At 47.0% G+C, this 21,270-nt stretch overlaps 1 protein-coding gene across 1 annotated transcript; it reads left to right on the forward strand.

The window, feature by feature from the left end:
• Positions 1–361: 361 nt before the first annotated feature.
• Positions 362–18,794, forward strand: C5H4orf48 (chromosome 5 C4orf48 homolog). Its single transcript, XM_054028923.1, has 6 exons — positions 362–520; positions 892–1,033; positions 1,368–1,416; positions 6,431–6,519; positions 15,823–16,838; positions 18,707–18,794. Exons 2-5 carry the CDS (start codon positions 1,022–1,024, stop codon positions 16,822–16,824), a joined length of 1,152 nt encoding a protein of 383 aa, XP_053884898.1. The 5' UTR covers positions 362–520; positions 892–1,021; the 3' UTR covers positions 16,825–16,838; positions 18,707–18,794.
• The last annotated feature ends 2,476 nt before the right edge of the window (positions 18,795–21,270 follow it).

The raw sequence follows: 21,270 nt of genomic DNA on the forward strand, positions 1-21,270 counted from the left end.
TGATCACAGACCATGCCCCCCTAAGGTGGATACATAGTATGAAGGACACAAACCCCCGGATTCTGCGCTGGTACCTCTCCCTCCAACCATATGACTTCCACGTATTTCATCGCCCAGGTAAGGCACATGCTAACGCATATTTCTTTTCCAGACGGGGGAGGAGGGGCAGACAAACCTAGGGGATCCCTCTGAAGGGGGAGGGTGTGTGACGGGGCAGCCCCGCCCCGCACTAGCCCCAGCAGCGACGGAGGAAGTCCTGCCCCGTTTGTACTGGGCATGCTCCAAGTGCTCGGGGAGTATAAAAGGAGGGAATTCAGCTCAGTCTGGGTTGGTGGCCGCAGGGGAAGGACCTACCCGGGAAGCTCCTGCGGAGGACCAGCCACCACCCTTGAACTCGCTGGGATCTGAAGCTTCCCCTGGCCGGCATGAAGCCCTGCTGCGGGAGGAGCCCGAGGAGGCGACGGACCCGGAGACCTGTGGAGAACCTGGAGATTCGTGGGAGGTTCCAACTCTCAAGACGGTAGGAAGCTACTTGCCCCCGGTAAACCTCAGCGTGTTTCGGTAGGATCTCCCCGCTGAGCCAGTGTCAAGGCCCTATGGCGCTGTAACCAGGGGCGATTCTATGGACTCTGGCCCTTAGGCCGTGCCGCCCTGTAACCAGGGGCGATTCTATGGACCCTGGCCCTTAGGCCGTGCCGCCCTGTAACCAGGGGCGATTCTATGGACTCTGGCCCTTAGGCCGTGCCGCCCTGTAACCAGGGGCGATTCTATGGACTCTGGCCCTTAGACTGTACTGCCCTGTAACCAGGGGCGATTCTATGGAGTCTGGCTGCTAGGCCGTGCTACCTTGCAACAAGGGGCGTGAACCCTCACACCATCCTTTTGAAACAGGGACTGTCAAACATGCTGCATCGTGTGGATGTCTCATGATGGGGCAAATGTGCACAAAGGGCAAAGATGAAATCCAGGAAACTTAATTTTACTTCTGAAAAAAGAGTTTAATCCACAACTTTCTATCACCATGATACATTCCGTAAGTATATGTTCTAAATCAAGCAACGCACCACCATGTATGGCTCCAGTGCCTCCAGTCTTGCTAATTCTTGGGTGATTACAGACCCTTTAACTGGCCGTGCTAGACAAACCCTCTTGAGTGGGGAGGTGTAGCTAATCTTAACAACTTTAAACAGAAACTTCCCACATAAGACTGAGCCATAGCCTGTTCCTCTTTAAATCGTGCCTCTGTACTGCATTGCTCTGCACTGTTGCTATGGAAGATGCTTCACCATAGTAATAACCTCTTTCCGGGAAGATTAAAAAGAAGCAGTGCACATGCTCGGAGATGCTTTTTCTTGTTCTGTTGGCAGTTTGCAGCGGCCATGTCAAAGAGACCATCACAAAGACAAGAGAAATCAGGTACTAATATATATATTTAATTTGTGGGATGGGGTGACTTTTTTGTTTCATAAAACTCCAAACAGGACATGCTCACATTTTAATCGGCTGTCGGTTGCAAAGGCAGAGGCAGACAACACTTGAAAGCACGTTGTGATTATGCTATTTCTGTTCAAAAACCTAACAGTCACTTAGGCCTAGTCTTCACTTACCGGCTGGTCTGGAGGCACGCCATCGATGTTCTGGGATCTATTTATCGCGTCTGGTTAAGACGCGATAAATCGATCCCGGATCGATCCCGGAAGTGCTCACAATCGACGCCGGTACTCCAGCTCGCCGAGAGGAGTACGCGGTGTCGACGGGGGGAGACTTCCGGCCGCGTCTGGACCGCGGTAAGTCCGGAGTAAGGTACTTCGAATTCAGCTACGTTATTAACGTAGCTGAATTTGCGTACCTTAGTCCGAAGTCCGGACTAAGTGTAGACCAGCCCAAAGATGTGGTGTGAGACAACTGATGCCCCAAGGGAATGTTTCTTTTACAGAGGGGCTCATTAAAAAGCTGAGCTGGGGCTGGGACTGAAGATGTCTCAGGTGCCCGGAAAAAGTTTAGCCGAGCATCTGCTTCATTTGCCTCACTGGTGCTGAAGCTAGGGTTACCATACGTCCGGATTTTCCCGGACATGTCCGGCTTTTGGGGGCTCAAATCCCCGTCCGGGGGGAAATCCCCAAAAGCCGGGCATGTCCGGGAAAATCGGGAGGGAGGGAGGGCTCGGCCGGGGCCTCTTTGGCCGGGGCCGGTGCGGGGCCGGGCCGGGGTCGCGGCGCGGGGCCGGGCGGGGAGCAGGGGGCGCGGTGCCGGGAGCCGGTCCGGGCCCGAGGGGCTGGGCCGCTGGGGGGTGCGCGGAGCCGGGCCGGGAGCCGGGCTGGGGTCGCGGGGCCGGGGGGTGCGCCGGGCTGCGGAGCCGCGGGGGTGCGCCGGGCCGGGAGCCGCGGGGGTGCGCCGGACCGGGAGCCGGTCCGGGGCCACGGGGCCGGGGGGGTGCGCCGGGCCGGTCCGGGATCGCGGGCCCGGGGGGTACGCCGGGCCGCGGAGCCGCAGGGGTGCGCCGGGCCGGTCCGGGAGCCGGTCTGGGGCCGCGGGGCCGGGGGGGGTGCGCTGGGCTGCGGAGCCGCGGGGGTGTGCCGGGCCGGGAGCCGGTCCGGGGCCGCGGGGCCGGGGGGTGCGCTGGGCCGCGGAGCCGCGGGGGTGCGCCGGGCCGGGAGCCGGTCCGGGGCCGCGGGGGTGCACCGGGCCGCGGAGCTGCGGGGGTGCGCCGGGCCGGGGGGGTGCGCCGGGCCGCGGGGCCGGGGGGGTGCGCCGGGCCGGGAGCCGGTCCGGGGCCGCGGGGCCGGGGGGGTGCGCCGGGCCGCGGGGCCGGGTGGGTGCGCCGGGCCGGGAGCCGGTCCGGGGCCGCAGGGCCGGGGGGGTGCGCCGGGCCGCGGGGCCGGGGGGGGTGCGCTGGGCCGGGAGCCGGTCCGGGGTCGCGGGGCCGGGGGTGTGCCGGGCCGCCGGGGGCCGGCCGGCAGTGCTGGGCGGGCTGGGGGTGGTCGGCCGGGGCTGGCACCCCAGGGCCCGAGCCGACCCAGGCTGGAGCCGCCGGGGGGGCCAGCCTGGGCCCGCACCTCCTCCCCCCCATTACCTGCTTCAGGCTTCCCGCGAATTAAATGTTCGCGGGAAGCAGGGGAGGGGGCGGAGACTTTGGGGAGGGGGCGGAGTTGGGGCGGGGCCGGGGCCCCGTGGAGTGTCCTCCATTTGGAGGCACAAAATATGGTAACCCTAGCTGAAGCTTCAGCATGAGATTATAGGAATTAGCTTCTTGTTCATGAAGCTCCTGTGCAGCTCAAGGCACTTTGGATGTAAATGGCACTATCCTAATTTGCGGTTTCAGGAGGACACTCTGCTTTTGCTGTATCTCATTGCAAGGACTAGGATTTGACTGGACTTGTTTTCACTTGGATCACTACTGATAAAAAAAACCCACCACTTTTTTGTGTGCTGTTAATGCTCTTACTAAAGTTTACTTTGTTAGTAAAGATAATGAAGACAGGCAAAGGGAATCAATAAATGCACGCAGTGTCTCAGTTCTTTTGTTGAAAGAATTACAGAAGGGACCCATTTTTTCCCTAAAACTGGCCTCCTGAGTTTGTGGCTGCAAAATGTGCAAGTCTGTCCACTGTAAACTTACACTACAACCAGGGATTTGTGCATGGAGCACAGATGATTGCACATAACAGTACTCCTTTGCTGGCCCAGCTGCCAATTTGCATATGCAGCAGGTGTTCATGCAAAATTTGCAGATTCATCTCAGTTGCCAGGGTTTGCAAATGTGGCCCTGCAGTTGTCTAAACAGCAGGTTTATTCCCTTATGTTTCTCTTGCAATATGAGGAAAACCACCTCTTCTGACTGGGAAATGTAGACTGCACTGCATAATGCTGTATTCCAGCATCACATTCCAAGCACAAGGATTCAACATTCTTATGCAACATTCTTGCTCAGTGTTAATATTTAAAAATTAGAAGAACACACAACTCATCCTCTTGCCTTCCTGTGCTCTGCTAATCAGAATCTGCACTCTCTGCATATGGAATTTATTTTAGTCTTGTTACTGCTTAGAACTGAGTAAGTTTTTCTCTTTGCCTGTGTTTGAATGTACAGCAACTGATTCCAGTATACAGTGCTCCATCTTGAGCTAAGCAACTTACCTGCTTGGGTCAAGATGAAACACTGCATACGAGAGCTGATAGTGTCCACAGGCTTCATCTTTGTATTCAGATGAAGTAGCCTTGGGTCAGGGCAACACTTCCGACCATGCTTTCGCCATCTCTGGTGTACAGGAACAAATGGATGACAATAAGTAAAGGTCTGAAAACCAAGCAGAAATCAGAGGAGAGACAAGGGGGAATAATTCATTTCAAGAAACAAACTGGTGGCTTTGTTTTAGTTGTGACCAGTGACTATGCCTATGGTTCTATGGGTTGGGGGTTAAGAAAAGCCTCTTCTTCTGCATAAAGAAAGCTGTGTGACACCAGCTTTTGTGATTTGTTTAGTTGCAAAATAATTATAAAATTAGTTTTAGTTTTGCAGGTATATGTGAAAAGATGGTACCTTAAAAATGCGAGGGAGCGAGCACTTTTCATCTCTAGGTTCAAATGCAGGTCAGCTTGGTAGCAGAGCTGCACAAATTCCCAGGGGTTAGCAATGACCCAACCATTGCTGGTTTGGGTTGGTGTTAAAATAGGACAAGTATCAGCATCACAAAGCTGGCACCATCGTTACCAATCTCAGCAGAGAGGCCAGAGACTGACTGAGCCATGGCAACTGAATTTCCATCTCATTCCTACAAGAAGTCCCTCTAGGCCAGGTTTGAGGCACATGGGTGGAGTGGGGTGAAGAATATTGCTCTGCCACTGTCCATGCTGTACCTGTTCTGTAGCTAAAGAGAGGAATTTAATCTTCAGGACGGTCAGTCTTGTAATAATCATGAACATTACAGACGAAAAGGGTTTATTTTACAGAACTTAATGTCTCACTAACTTGTTTATTGCCCCAATAAAGGAGGAAGTGCCAATTAGCAGAATGCTGACACCTTGCCTCCTAAGAGTGGTCTTCCTGGTTCCTTTAATTTTTGTAGTTGTGCTGCTCACCATGGAGCCCACAAAAGCCGACCAAGAAGCAGGAACAACAATCCCAGCTGAAAGAATGTACTGCCCTGTATATGGTTATCTCATAACTATACATGAGTGTAACACAGGTTTAATGCGGCAGCATTTACAGGTGTTTAAAGATCATCTTAATTCAACCAGTCCTGGAAACTTCATGTTTTCATTGCACTAGAGAAAATCTTCATAACCAGCTGGAAACAGGACTTTCTTGGGAACAGGTCCAAGGCTTTGGAGGTCTGAGGTTTGTAACCTATAATTTAAATCTGCTCCTGTACCAAATGACTGGAGGACAGCTAATATGATGCCAATTTTTAAAAAGGGCTCCAGAGGTGATCCCAGCAATTACAGGCCTGTAAGCCTGACTTCAGTACTGGGCAAACTGCTTGAAACTATAGTAAAGAACAGAATTGTCAGACACATAGATGAACATCATTTGTTGGGGAAAAGTTAACTTGGTTTTTGTAAAGGGAAATCATGCCTCACCATCTTATAGAATTATTTGAAGGGGTCAACAAGCATGTGGACAAGGGGGATCCAGTGGATATAGTGTACTTAGATTTTCAGAAAGACTTTAGCAAGGTCCCCCACCAAAGGCTCTTAAGCAAAGTAAGCAGTCATGGGATAAGAGGGAAGGTCCTCTCATGGATCAGTAACTGATTAAAAGATAGGAAATAAATACAGACTAACACAGCTACCTCTCTGAAACCTTTCAGAGTAAAGGGGAAGCAGAAAACTCACTACTTCAATTTAGCAATCCCACAGCAACTAAAATAGTAACAAAGAAGAGAGGAAGGAAAGGGAGACATGGCAATAGTTTGTACAGCTCCTAGCACAACGGGGTCCTGATCTATGACTGGCTCTGCCAGGAATTACCTCCATACAAATAGTAACTAATTAATAAGAGGAAGAAAAGGAAAGAACAGGGGGAAACAGGAAAAATAATCTTAAATAAATAAATGACTTACTAAAACATAGTCCAAACTGCCTCAGGCAGAAGTGAGAAGAAAATTAGACGTCCTAACTTAATTATAAAAAATAAATTCTTTTTGAGGAACTCAGATACTAGGATCATAGGCATAGTATAAAAACATGAATGGATAGATTGATTTGCTTCCTGGACTTTCACTTAAAGCTTTTCACTACTCTTTAAATCACAGCATTCGTTCTCTGCTTTTCTAAGTTAGCTACCCAATACTGGTAGTGGATGTTCCTGTTGCTGCCTTGCTTGTTGTCTCTCTTGGAAGGGCCTGATTCAGTAAAAAGTCATAATCATTCCCTTTGATTACTATTTCATGCCATTTAGGAATGTCTCTCTACTAAAACTCTTCCCTAGGTCGCCCCTGCGTTGACTGCCATGCATTTGAATTCATGCAGAGGGCCTTGCTGGATTTAAAGAAGACTGCGTATAATCTAGACACACGGGTAAGGAGGCATTGGACTTTTTTGTGATATGACAAAGTTGTTTTGCTTAGCAGTGGGTAAAACTGATAGATTTTTTTTGTTTGGGCAATATCAATCTGCTGTACACAGCTGTTCTCGAGGGATGGTGTTGGGCAATATCTGTTCATTGCTCAGGATAATAGCATGAGTTACCTAGCTCCCTCTTATTCAATGTATAAGACCATTGAGAGGATTAGGAGCTGTGGTCTGCGCAGCTTTCAGTATTTTGATGACATCCCACTCCATCCCTATCTCTATCTCACCCAACTCAGTCAGTGCTACCAGCCCTTGGTCCAGTAGCTGGTTGGGGTTGGGGCAGGGATGAGAGCTAGTTGGCTGAAGCTCATTCTGGATAAGACTGAAGTGATGCTGGTAGGCTGGGGAAAAATTATCAAAAAATATTCCAAGGATTGTACCTTTCCCTCTTATTGAGAGTGTGTGTCTACCTGTTGTCACCAGAGCTTGCAATCTGTGGATACTGTTGTCTCCAACTACTGTTAAACAGTAGCAGTGTCTAGGAAGGGTTTTTTTAGTCTTTGCCTAGCTAGGATGTTGAAAGTGTTTCTTTCAGATGCAAACCTTACTACTGTGAGTTATACGTTTTTCACCTTGATATTGCACTATTGAAATTCACTCCACTTAGGGATGCACCTTAAGCAACTCGGAAGCTTCTTCAAGTCCTATCTTAAATTGTAGTGCAGTGTTGCTATCTGCTGGTAAATACCTGCCATGTTCCTCCCTAGAGGTGGCTGCTTTTCAGTGGTAGGTGAAATGATTCCTGTGTTGTGCAATTTAAATACTGGGGGATGAAAGACACTATGTAAATATAAGATATTTAAATTACCTAAACCCAGTGAATATGCATGGTTTATTGTCTAGCAGACATAAAATACCCCACTGTTGCATATGCAACATCAAAATGTACATAGACCATAGTAAGATCTTCATTTTCTGTGTTTTTCATTCATGCAAATTTTTCAAAAGAAGCTTCTAAAAATTTGATCATTATATTGTCTGACATCTGATTTATATAAGCAAATGTATTTTACAGGTTTGGAAACACAAAAGCACATTGGCATTTTTAGAGATTGGTCTGAGGATCCTTTGAAAGTTGAGCCATAATGTTTACAGAAAAAGGCAGCTGCAGGGCTGAAGATTTTACTATGGAAAAATGTGTTTCAGCGGGGCCAAATTGGTGCACAGCAGATGTATTTGTTAAGCAGGTTTGTTTATCAGAATACAAGTCAAATGTACGTCAGACTCCTCCATGAATACATTTGCTTAATGAATACATCTGCTGAGCATCACTAAACCTAAAACTACATATTCATGCCATGCTGAAATGTACCAATACATCTTTTCTTCTGTTACAAGTATAGTTGAACCTCTTCAGCAAGCAGAGCACTCAGCATCAGTTGATTATTCCCTGATACTCAGATTTCTGAAAGAGGAATAAAAAGTAGATCTGACCTGCCCAACTGGTTTCAAACTCCGTTTTTTGGCAGCAATTTCTCAGGACTGCTTCAAAAACCTCCATAGTGAATAAAGATTCTCAGCAGTTTCCCTGATGGGTTCTACACTGTCATGGCGACAGGTACTACAGCAAAGAAAAAGTGAGGCTGAATAAAAGAGAGAGAGAGACTGCAGAGAAGACTGAATTCTTGAGCCCCTCGGGTCTCTAAATTCACTTGATGTTGGGGGGATGTATTCTTTTCCTATTTAAAAAAAATTAAAGTTACTTGAAGCTATATTTACCTGAATGGCAGAGAAAAAATTAGGAGGGAAGGGGATCAGCTGAGATGAATGCCAAGGACATGTACCGTATATACTCGTTCATAAGCTGAATTTTTTTAGTAAAAAAAGGGACACACCAGAGAAGGAGGTCGGCTTATGAACGGGTATAGAGAGGGAGAGGTAGGACCCAGCCCCTTCCCTCAACAGAGGGAGCAAGGAGAGGAAGCACAACCAGCAGAGCCAGAAGGGAAGAGGTGGGGCCAGAGTCTCTCCGCTTCTGGCCACGCTGCTCTCCTCACAGCCCCCGAAGCAGCTGCAGCTCCGGGGCTGGCAGGCTGTAGGCGCGCTGCCCGGCCCCAGCTCCTGGAGCAGGCTGCGGCCACGTCACTCGGCCCTGTCTGCCGGAGCATGTTGCAGCCACTCTGCTCGGCCCTGCGTGCCAGAGCACGCTGCGGCCGCGCCACCTGATCTGGCCTGTCGGAGCACGCTACGGCCACACCACCCGGTGTGGCCCTCCGAAGCAGGCTGCAGCCATGCCGCCCAGCCTCCCGGAGCAGCTCCAGCCAGGCCAGAGACATCCTCCCCTGGCCCGTCCCAGCTAAGGTAGGAAGGGATGGGATGGGGAGAGTGTGGGGATCCTGGGCTAGGGGTGGGATCATGTGGGGGGTAGTCACGGGGTTACTCCACTGACCCCCAGCTTCTCCCCCCCCAAAAAAATTTCCCCACTGGTTGCTGTCCTGGCCCATCAGGGTAAGCAGCTGGTGCACTGGGACACTTTGTTTACTTAGGTTTACCTCTGTGCCTGCAGATGCTCGAGGTAAACAAACCATCTTGGCCCACCAGCGGCTTATCCTAATGGCCCGGGAGCCAAAGTTTGCCGACCCCTGAAGTATAGGGTTGGCTTATGAATGGGTCATAAAAAATTTTCATTTTACCTAGGGGAGGTCAGCTTATAAACTAACTGGCTTATGATTATGTACAGTATTTCCCGATTGTAGGTATGTCAGCTGAGTTTGAGAACATTACTTTGTGAGATATTCTTACAAAACCAGACCCTCTGTCTTTCTCCATCTTAATTTAGGAGTCTGTTTAAATCCAAATGACTGAATCCTTGAATGTGTCTGGACTAGGAATGTCCACTAGGAATTCTCTCTATATGTTCTCAAAAAACATTAAAGCGTTTAACTGGAAGGCTCAGGAGATTGCTAATGGGTTATGGAGCTTTTCAACTCTTTGCTCACTAGTTCACTCTAGCTTGAGTTAGTGTTTACCAAAAGTTTCAATGTGATAGTTTATGCATCAATATGTCCGGTTGTCTTAATATATTATGTATATTTGGCAGACTATGTATAATGTGCTTGGTTGTCTTAATCTAGTTCCTATTGCTGCCATGCCATCCCATAAACCATTGATACCCTTACTGGTATTGTGATGTCCTACTGAGGACACCCAGAACTGTGAGCCAGTATGCTACCCCTCTGCCTTAGCAAGAGTGAGAGCTTTGCTGCTGCTATGCTGTGTGTCAGCTCCCTGACACACCAGCCTGTTTGCCTTGCCAGCAAACTCTTCAAAACTCTGCCTATCTATACCTTGCTTTGCAGGTAATGATCAGGGAACCCCAGTCTCCCTGCAGTGTCTAGTCCCTCTTGCTGGATGCTCGCAGAAATTATTCGGTTCCCTGCCTCCAAAAAAACAGAGACACATCAGCCTGTTAGGTGAGCTGAAGACTCACACTTCAGTTTAATATGCAACACTGAGATGGTTTTGTAATAAAACAAGAATAAATTTGTTAACAAAGAACAGAGATTTAGGTGATACTAAGCAAGAGAAAAAGAGACAGCAGTGGTTACAAATAAACCAAAATAAAACTCTCTTTCTAGAGACTAAAATTTAAGATTAGCAAATTATAATCTTTGCCTAAGCAGTTTTCATATTCACAAGTAGTTATTAATGGTTCCCAATCCTGCTGGAAAGGTATAACAAGTGGGTTCCGCAGGGGTCTGTTTTGGGACTGGCTCTGTTCAATATCTTCATCAACGACTTAGACATTGGCATAGAAAGTACGCTTATTAAGTTTGCAGATGATACCAAACTGGGAGGGATTGCAACTGCTTTGGAGGACAGGGTCATGATTCAAAATGATCTGGACAAATTGGAGAAATGGTCTGAGGTAAATAGGATGAAGTTTAACAAAGACAAATGCAAAGTGCTCCACTTAGGAAGGAACAATCAGTTTCACACATACAGAATGGGAAGAGACTGTCTAGGAAGGAGTACGGCAGAAAGGGATCTAGGGGTTATAGTGGACCATAAGCTAAATGTGAGTCAATAGTGTGATGCTGTTGCAAAAAAAGCAAACATGATTCTGGGATGCATTAACAGGTGTGTTGTGAGCAAGACACGAGAAGTCATTCTTGAACTCTACTCTGCGCTGGTTAGGCCTCAACTGGAGTATTGTGTCCAGTTCTGGGCACCGCATTTCAAGAAAGATGTGGAGAAATTGGAGAAGGTCCAGAGAAGAGCAATAAGAATGATTAAAGGTCTAGATAACATGACCTATGAAGTAAGGCTGAAAGAATTGGGTTTGTTTAGTTTGGAAAAGAGAAGACTGAGAGGGGACATGATAGCAGTTTTCAGGTATCTAAAAGGGTGTCATAAGGAGGAGGGAGAAAACTTGTTCATCTTAGCTTCTAAGGATAGAACAAGAAGCAATGGGCTTAAACTGCAGCAAGGGAGGTTTAGGTTGGACATTAGGAAAAAGTTCCTAACTGTCAGGGTGGTTAAACACGGGAATAAACTGCCTAGGGAGGTTGTGGAATCTCCATCTCTGGAGATATTTAAGAGTAGGTTAGATAAATGTCTATCAGGGATGGTCTAGACAGTATTGGGTATTGCAATGCAGTCCAAGAATTTATTGGATGGTCTGTGCCCCGCTGTGTTATTTTCCCAACTTATATCTGGATAGTTGAAGTCCCCCATCGCCACCAAATCTTGGGTTTGGGATGATTTTGTTAGTTGTTTAAAAAAGACTCATCCACCTCTTCCACCTGGTTAGGTGGCCTGTAATAGACTCCTAGCATGACATCACCCTTGTTTTTTACCCCTTTATTTATTAGCACTTCCAGTTCTTCCTGCTTATTACCCATACTTCTCGCATTCATATATAGGCATCTAAGATACTGATTTGATCTTGCCTCCCAGTTTTGCCCTGACCCTCCTTTCTCTCTGCCATTATGGCCCACGCTCCCTCCTATTTCCGACCCATCTCTCAGGTCTCCATGTTCCCCACTTACCTGTGGGCTTTGCTCACCTGTCCCCGTCGAACCTAGTTTAAAGCCCTCCTCACTAGGTTAGTCAGTCTGTGTCCAAATATGGAACAGCTTGCTTCCATGTGAGGAGAGATTAAAAACACTGGGCCTGTTCATCTTAGAAAAAAGATGATTAAGGGGGGATATGATAGAGGTCTATAAAATCATGAGTGGAATGGAGAAAGTGAATAGGCAAGGGTTATTTACCCCTTCACGTAACACAAGAACTAGGGGTCACCAAATGAAATTAATAGGCAGTGGGTTTAAAATAAACAAAAGGAAGAACTTCTTCACACACCACGTAGTCAACCTGTGGAATTTGTTGCCAGGGGATGTTGTGAAGGCCAGAAGTATACCTGGGTTCAAAAACAAATTAGATAAGTTCATAGAGGATAGGTCCATCAATTCCTACTAACCAAGATGGTCAGGGATGCAACCCATGCTCTCGGTGTCCTTAACCCTCTGACTGCCAGAAGTTGGGACTGGATGATAAGGGATGGATCACTCCATGTTCTGTTCATTGCCTCTGAAGCATCTGGCACTTGCCACAGTCAGAAGACAGGATACTGGGCTAAATGGACCATTGGTTTGACCTAGTATGGCCATTTTCATGTTCTTATGACATTTTCTGATGAAATCCCATTTCATTTAAGAATTCCTGATTAGCTCTTCTCAGAACCTTCTGTTGTAGGGTGGGATTTTCAAAAGCTCCTCAGGGAACTAGATGTCCAACTTCCATTGAAAGGAGTTGAGCTCCCATCTCCTTTAGCTGCTTTTTAAAACCCTTAATCTAAAGTTCTCCACAGGAGAAAATATTGTGAGAATGGACCATACTCTTTTATTACTAGCTGAACTTGACGGATGCTTTGCAATGAACTTGGCATTGATGGCTATGTTTATCTGTGTAAATACTGGCAAAACAGATATTCACTTGTTCAGAATTCTAATGGGTGTTTTTTAAAGCTAGCCATGAGATGTTGGACGTGTTATCATTATTCTAAAAAGTTAAGAGGTCCGAGACCGTGCATATTTAGGATAAATGAACCAAAAACCAGGTTCCAGACAACCATGAACATTTGGCTGGGTTCAGAATCTGAACCTGGATCCAGATCCAAAGTTTGTAGTGTGTTTTTCTCTCTACAATGGGCCTAACCAAAACCTCAGCTCTGAATAGCCTTAATTTAGCAGCTGGGACCCATCTCTAATTTTTAGGTGTAATTTTAGGGATATTTTAATTTTGTGTGTAAACAGTTTTATGATCATGCCCAAGTAACAGCTACCAAAACCTCTATTTGTTCTTTATTAATTTCTACACTGTTCCTGGTAAATTAGTGTATGCAAAGCATACCAAATTAGATATGCTCATGCAAATAAAAATAAAACATTAGTCATGACTGAGTTTGTAAATTTTCACTAGAAATATAAAAGTTGGTAAGCAGCCTTGAGACTTAGCTCAGAAACCACTGGCAAGCTGTCGGGTTATCATATTCAAGCCTTTATGAGTAATGTGAAGGTGATATTTAAAAGGCAGATGATTGAGTGCTTTTAAGTGATTAGCAAAAGTCTGCTTAGACTTTCCCACTCAGAATAACTGAAGGGCTCAATATTAGTGATTCCCTGAATTAGATACGATACAATTGTATTTTACTGGTTTAACAACAGGCAAAAGATTAATATAGGAGAAGATGTTTATTGCTTAGAGAAGAGGGTAGGCGCTCTGGACACTTTGGTTCTAATCCTAGCTCTCCTGCCGCCCCCTGGGCGCTTCCCCCAAGCATCCCTGCCTGCCCTGGGCAGCGGGCGGCTTCCCCCTGCAGCTCCACGCTGTGCTTCCTTGCCGTCCGCTGCCGGCTACAAGGGAGCGGCGCTGGGGGCAGGCTGAGGCGATTGCTGTGCCTGAAGAGGGCGGGGGAGGAGGCACATGGCAGCCCCCCCCCGCAGGTGACTCCGAGTTGACTCCAGGGGCCTTATCCTGGCTGGATCTCCCTGAGTGTTGTGCCAGGGGCCGCTCCCTCCCCCCGAGCTCGCTGCTGCCTGCAGGGAGAGGGCTGGGGGGAGTCCTCCTCTCTGGTCCCCCCCACCCCAGCCCAGCCTGCCTACTGCACCTCAAACGCCTCATCCCCGGCCCAGACCCTGCACCCCCTCCCACACCCCTACCCTTTGTCCCAGCCCAGACCCTGCACCCAGCACCCAAACCCCCTCCCAGAGCCCGCAGCCAGCATCCCAAATCCCCTCCCACACCCCCTTCTGCACCCCAACCCCCTGTCCCAGCCCAGAGCCCACACCCAGCACTCAAACTCCCTCCCAGAGCCCGCACCTCTTCCTGCACCCCAACCCCCTGCCCCAGCTCAGAGCCTGCACCCAGTGCCCAAACCCCCTCCTGCACCCCAACCTCCTGACCCAGCCCAGAGCCTGCACCCAGCACCCAAACTCTGACCCAGAGCCCACATCCCTCCCGCACCCAAACTCCCTCCCAGAGCCTTAGGCAGGTGTGTGTGTGGGGGGGGGAATTGGACCCATTCTGGGCACCACCAAAAATTATACAAACCTGCTGCCCCTCGTAACATGGGAAATTCACTGAAGTCAATAAAAATCCTCCCAAATTTAGCCACCTTAGAAAATCACAATTCACACATGCTCACTCCTTTTATTTTAACAGCTAAAATCTCCAAAGAGTCGGTGCTTGCGGAGCATGCTCCATCCCTTTCTGGCAGTGCCTGTGATGCTGGGACTATGTGAATGGGCGGGAGGGACTACACCATCTGCTAAAAAAACTCCCTGACAAAGCACAGGAACAAATCCGTACAGACACATGCCTAGAACCCCGACCAGGGGTATTCTATTTGCTACCCAAGATCCATAAACCTGGATATCCTGGACGCCCCATCATCTCAGGCATTGGCACCCTAACATCAGGCTTGTCTGGTTATGTAGACTCTGTCCTAAGACCCTACGCTACCAGCACTCCCAGCTATCTTCGAGACACCACTGACTTCCTGAGGAAACTACAATCCATCGGTGATCTTCCAGAAAACACCATCCTGGCCACTATGGACGTAGAAACCCTCTACACCAATATTCCACACAAAGATGGACTACAAGCTATCAGGAACAGTATCCCTGATAATGTCACAGCTAACCTGGTGGCTGAACTTTGTGATTTTGTCCTCACCCACAACTATTTCACATTTGGGGACAATATATACCTTCAACTCAGCGGCACTGCTATGGGTACCCGCATGGCCCCACAATATGCCAACATTTTTATGGCTGACTTAGAACAACGCTTCCTTAGCTCTCGTCCCCTAACGCCCCTACTCTACTTGCGCTACATTGATGACATCTTCATCATCTGGACCCATGGAAAAGAAGCCCTTGAGGAATTTCACCATGATTTCAATAATTTCCATCCCACCATCAACCTCAGCCTAGCTCAATTGTAGATCAATCTCTGATAATTTTCATATGACTTTACATTGTGCCTCTTCATATAACCTTGTGGTGGGTCTACCCACGTGTGACCTCTGTTTTCATGGGACTTTGTGACCTCTGTTTTCATGGGACCTTGGTATAATATTATAGTCCCTAAGGATAGAATAAGATAGAAGAAAAAATTCTTTTTGCTAGCAGTAGAACAAGAGCTCTCCCCCCCCCCCACTCTTAATCAATTGCCCTGTTGAATGAATAAGGTGTGGATGAGCAAGGCATGGAAGGCAGCACCTCCAGACAGCCTCAACTGTTGGAGAGGGGCTGGGAGCCAGACCCAAGAACAATAAAACGTGTCAAGTGGGCTCATTAAAGACAAACAGACATACTGACGTCCTCGGGGGTTAGAAGCAAGCACCTTCTTTTGGAAACACCCTCTTTGCAGCATTGGGACAACACTCAAAAGAAAGCAGCACAAAGGACCAATGGACACAGACACAGAGTTTGAATCTGGTCTAGATTTGCATAAGAGGAAAGCTGCTATAAAAGTGAGGTGTCTTGCACAGGACCCCGGGTCTCGTCTTGTCAACATGGGAGCATCGATCCGGATCGGCAGAAGCCCGGCTCCACCCCCACCCCTATCTAACTCACCTGGCCAGTGAAGTTAAGGGGAGCAACTAATTGGTAACAACAAGACGGAATGGGTTTGTGTGTGTGTGTGAGTGTAAGTGTAATATATTATATGCATATAATACAGTGTTAATGAATACATGTATTACTAATAAATGTGGCATTTTGTCTTATTCCCCCTGAAAAGATCCTGTGCAGTACTTTAAGTACAACACAATCCACACAAGCGGTCCATTTCCTGGACACTACTGTGCTAATAAGCGACGGTCACATCAATACCACCCTATACCGGAAACCTACTGACCGCTACACTTACCTACATGCCTCCAGCTTCCATCCAGGACACACCACACGATCCATTGTCTACAGCCAAGCTCTAAGATATAACCGCATTTGCTCCAATCCCTCGGATAGAGACAAGCACCAACAAGATCTCTATCAAGCATTCTTAAAACTACAATACCCACCTGCTGAAGTGAAAAAACAGATTGACAGAGCCAGACGAGTACCCAGAAGTCACCTCCTACAAGACAGGCCCAACAAAGAAAATAACAGAACACCACTAGCTGTCACCTTCAGCCCCCAACTAAAACCTCTCCAGCGCATCATCAGAGATCTACCTATCCTGAAAGATGATCCTTTACTCTCACAGATCTTGGGAGACAGACCTGTCCTCGCTTACAGACAACCCCCCAACCTAAAGCAAATACTCACCAGCAACCACACATCACTGAACAAAACCACTAACCCAGGAACCTATCCTTGTAACAAACCCCGATGCCAACTCTGTCCACATATCTATTCAAGTGACATCATCATAGGACCTAATCACATCAGCCATACCATCAGGGGTTCGTTCACCTGCACATCTACCAATGTGATATATGCCATCATGTGCCAGCAATGCCCCTCTGCCATGTACATTGGCCAAACCGGACAGTCTCTACGCAAAAGAATTAATGGACACAAATCTGACATCAGGAATCAAAATACTCAAAAACCAGTGGGAGAACACTTTAACCTGTCTGGTCATTCAGTGACAGACCTGCGGGTGGCTATATTACAACAGAAAAACTTCAAAAACAGACTCCAAAGAGAGACTGCAGAGCTAGAATTGATATGCAAACTAGACACAATCAACTCCGGTTTGAATAAGGACTGGGAATGGCTGAGCCATTACAAAGATTGACTCTATCTCCCCTTGTAAGTATGCTCACACTTCTTATCACACTGTCTGTACTGGGCTAGCTTGATTATCACTTCAAAAGTTTTTTTTCTCTTAATTAATTGGCCTCTCAGAGTTGGTAAGACAACTCCCACCTGTTTATGCTCTCTGTATGTGTGTATATATATCTCCTCAATATATGTTCCATTCTATATGCATCCGAAGAAGTGGGCTGTAGTCCACGAAAGCTTATGCTCTAATACATTTGTTAGTCTCTAAGGTGCCACAAGTACTCCTGTTGTTCTCAGTGGTTTGAGCATTGGCCTGCTAAACCCAGGGTTGTGAGTTCAATCCTTGTGGGGGCCACTTAGGGATCTAGGGCAAAATCAATACTTGGTCCTGCTAATGAAGGCAGGGGGCTGGACTTGATGACCTTTCAAGGTCTCTTCCAGCTCTACGAGAGAGGAATATCTCTATTTTTTTTAAAAGGAAAAAAAAAGCTGGGACTGGGAACCAGAGGTAGGGGAGAGGAGGACTGGAATAGGGAGAGGGTAAGGAGACTAGGACTGAGAGCTGGGGCTTTGGAGAGTCTGTCACTGGCTAGGGAAGGAGACTGGAATTGGGAGCCAGGGTGAAAGGGGCGGGGAGAGACAGATAGGAGGAGGAGCCTGGAGGTGAGAACTTAGAATGGTTGTACAAGGAGACTGGAGCCAAGGAGTTGGGGTGTGGGGAGAGGGAAACTGGGACTGGCTGGGCAAGGAGAGCGGGACTGGATGTGGGGAGGAGGAGAGACTGGGAGTTGGGGAGTCTGGGATTGGGAGTTTAGGACTTGCTGGTCAAGGAGACAGGACTGGGATGAGAAGCCTGAGGAGTGGAAACTGTGACTGGAAGAAGGAGCCAGGGGTGGGGAAAGAGACTAGATAGGGATAGGGCAGAAGGACACTTGGGAGGAATGGGCAGAAAAATCTGTGCCCACTAGAATAGTGGTTCTCAAACTTTAGTAACCCAAGGACCCCCATTTTGATTTAAAATTTTACCAAGCCTCCCTGCTCAGCCCCAGGCCCCGTCCCCACTCCACCCCTGCCCCTCCTCTTCCCCGCCTATTTCGGCCCCCTCCTCCTTCTCCCCCAGAGCACCTCCTGTATGCTGGGGAACATTTGGTCCCCGGCATGCAGGAGTTGAGGGTGGGAGGGGGAGGAGTTGATCAGCAGGGCTCGCGGAGCCCCAGGGGTCTGTGGATCCCAGTTTGAGAAACTCTGTAACGCATACTCCAGTCCAGGGCCTGGAATGGTCACCAGAAATGGTCACTGAAAATTCAGTTATTTGCCCAGCTCTACTCCTGATTCTTTTCATTGTCTGTTTCCCCTCTGAAATAAACACAAAATTCTGATTTTAAAGTCCTCCCATATGCTGCATCTTGGATACATAAAATATTTCACCATCCCCAAATCCATCACTTCTGTTAAATAATATTTATACAAAAACACTGTTGTGTCCCCACACACATCCCCTGAACCTGCTATGACACTCAGGACACTACATTAAATAGGGTCATTTTAAATACAAATTATTTTTAAAATGCACAACAATTATTTAAAATCTCTCGTGTACGTTAGTGTTTTTAATGTGAAACTAAATAAATAAAACCTAGAGTGTACCAGGTTCCTATATTTTTCAGATCATCACAGGAAGTGTTGCCATACTATTATGCTAATTTAATAGCCAAAGGCTTAATTACCATCTATAACTAAACAATATGTCTGGTGGTTATTCTCAAGCCTCATCATGTAGAACCAAACTGATATCTCTTGTGACAAAAATAAAACAGACTTTTCTTTAGGAGCTAATTAGTTTTAGAATTCTGATGCTCATTTTTTGATGTTTTTTCTTTCCCCCTTCCTTGCAGACAGAAACACTGCTTCTTCAAGTGGAAAAGAGAACTCTGTGTGACTGTGTAACTGCAGACACGCTGAACTGAATGCTGGAGAACAGCCAAAAAGTGTCACCGGTTCAGCTGTTTTTTAAAATGCTGCTGTATGTAATACGGACAGCTGTGTGGAGTACATATTGCAAGCACGTAAGCCCCAGTGTAGTGAGGAAAGCAGGTGGGGAGTTTCTATATGAGATGGTGGGGTGGGATGGTCTGTCTTATGCTTGTTTTCTCCAGTATGAAGGTGCTACTATTGTGGCTTGACTGATTGATCATATCAAGACAGAGCATTGCATGCTGGAATCTGTAGTCTCTGCAGGCTCTATCTCCATATTAAAGGTAATGGTAGCTGCAACCCATTCTGTTTATTTATACTGTAAATTTGGACCAGATTCAGCCAGTTTGTAACTTTGTGGATTTCAATGGTGCTACACCTGCTTATATCTGGACTGAATTTGGCCCTAAACAGGACTCCTGGATCTCCTGGGACGCCGTCTACTTGATTGGAGAAAATATAGGTATCCCTGAATTAAATCATACACTGTCACTACCCACTTAGTGCTCCCACTGTATGCCAGCACATGTAGAAATAGCTATTATTTTAATAATCTAAATGCATGTTCTGTACAAAGGGAAAAGGAGAATAAAACTTCTAGAAAAACAGGTAACCCCACACCCAAATGTACCGTTTCCTTTTGAATGAGATCTTGACAATAGGCTAAGCTAAAAGCTCAGTGTGAATGGGGGAAGGAGGAATCAAATTTTCATTCACTGTCACAGTGCAGTGTAGCTTTTCTCTGAGAAAGTACGTTCACCATATGAATGTACATGGCACTCAGATGTTGTCACTGAGCTAGTTAGTGGTGTCACAAAGCAACACACTATTGAACAAGTCAACTTTTGTACACATCAAAAATGTCTTCTATGTTCTCCCCGGGGTGAGTGCTCATGCACTACGGGAGCTCTGTTTTCTTTGCCCTCTGCAAACCTTGTGTGTATATTGTAAGTATGAAAAGGGGAAGAAGTGAAAGCATTAGAAATTACTGAATTATGCAGATTAAGAGACAAGATGTAGAGAGACAAGGAGGGTGAGGTAATATCTTTTATTGGACCAACTTTTGTTGGTGAAAGAGACATGCTTTTGAGCTACACAGAGCTCTTCTTCAGATCTGGGAAAGGTAGTCAGAGTGTCGCATCTAAATACAAGATCCAACAGCTAGTTGAGCATAAGAAGTTAGCACATGGTCTAAGGGACCATTCAAGGCCTGTTTAAACCCCTCCTGAAAGAAATCTTACCCGAATCCCCTTTTCTGGCCCCCAAATAACCCCCCAACCTCTCCAAGCCCATCATTAGAAACAAGCTTTATTTATTTAGCTTCTTTTCTTTCAGTCCCTTCTTAAAACTCACTCCTGCTGCCAGGCCTCCTACAAGAAGTAAGTTAATTAATCTAAAACGCCCCAAACAACTAAACCCCCAGCCCACCTTTTAGTACATTTAACAGCACTATCAGGGCATGCATATAATCTTATTACTATAAGCTTTGTCCTTCCTCACCCCTTCCCTGCATTGTGTGTTAACCCCTCGCTGTGTCACTATAAAATTAAATTAGAAGCTCTTTGAGGCAGAGCTTTTGTCTTATTTAAAATAAAAAATAAATTAATTAATGGAGATATCCTATCTCCTAGAACTGGAAGGGACCAAAGGTCACTGAGTCCAGCCCCCTGCCTTCACTAACAAGACCAAGTACTGTTTTTTGCCCCAGTTCCCTAAATGGCCCCCTCAAGGATTGAACTCACAACCCTGGGTTTAGCAGGTCAATGCTCAAACCACTGAGCGATCCCTCCCCCACTGAAAGTACCCAGTACACTTTCTGGTGCTGTAAACATATAAACTAAGCATCGCCATTTAAAATGTGTTTATCCGTTGCTCTAGTTTCATGTACAACATTTATTTGATAACATACATACACAAATAAATGGGCCCATGTCTGCAATTTAATATAACATAACCCACCTAAACTCATACTCTTTCCCCCTCATCCATGGAGATGCTCAGTATCTTTACGACTCTGTCTTTCTCACAGTCACTCCATGGGAGTGGGGAACAGCGGAGATAGGGGCTCAGAGGTCTTATGAAAGAATTGAATTTTAAGATGTGACTTGAAGGAGGTGAGGGTGGAGGCATATCAGACCAGGTCAGAGGAATTTCAAATGTCGGGGGCCATGAAGAAGAAAAAGACACAAAGATCTGCAGGCACGTCACTTCTTTATGTAATCCGTCCCTCTTTGCAAGTATTTACTAGTGGTCAATGACATGCAGCCATAGTGGGGTAAGGAAACATCCCACCATAAAAACGTTATTTTAAAACTATTATGCATTCTGAACTGTGGAGCAGGGACTGCAGTAAATGTAATAAACAGGACCCCCACCCAGGCAAAGGATTGTTTCCAGCAACTGGTCCAATATTTCCTGATGTCACTCTCTGATTTCTGCTGTGAACAATGAAGATCTTCCACCACGTCAGTATGTCTTTATGAGC

Source organism: Malaclemys terrapin, chromosome 5 (genome assembly GCF_027887155.1).
Source record: "Malaclemys terrapin pileata isolate rMalTer1 chromosome 5, rMalTer1.hap1, whole genome shotgun sequence".
NCBI lineage: Eukaryota > Metazoa > Chordata > Testudines > Emydidae > Malaclemys > Malaclemys terrapin.

Excerpts from the sequence above, each read along its gene's own strand:
- C5H4orf48 (XM_054028923.1), top strand. Across the intron at positions 1,417-6,430 it reads ACAAAGACAAGAGAAATCAG|GTCGCCCCTGCGTTGACTGC; the intron begins GTACTAATATAT and ends ACTCTTCCCTAG. Across the intron at positions 6,520-15,822 it reads CGTATAATCTAGACACACGG|ATCCTGTGCAGTACTTTAAG; the intron begins GTAAGGAGGCAT and ends CCCCCTGAAAAG.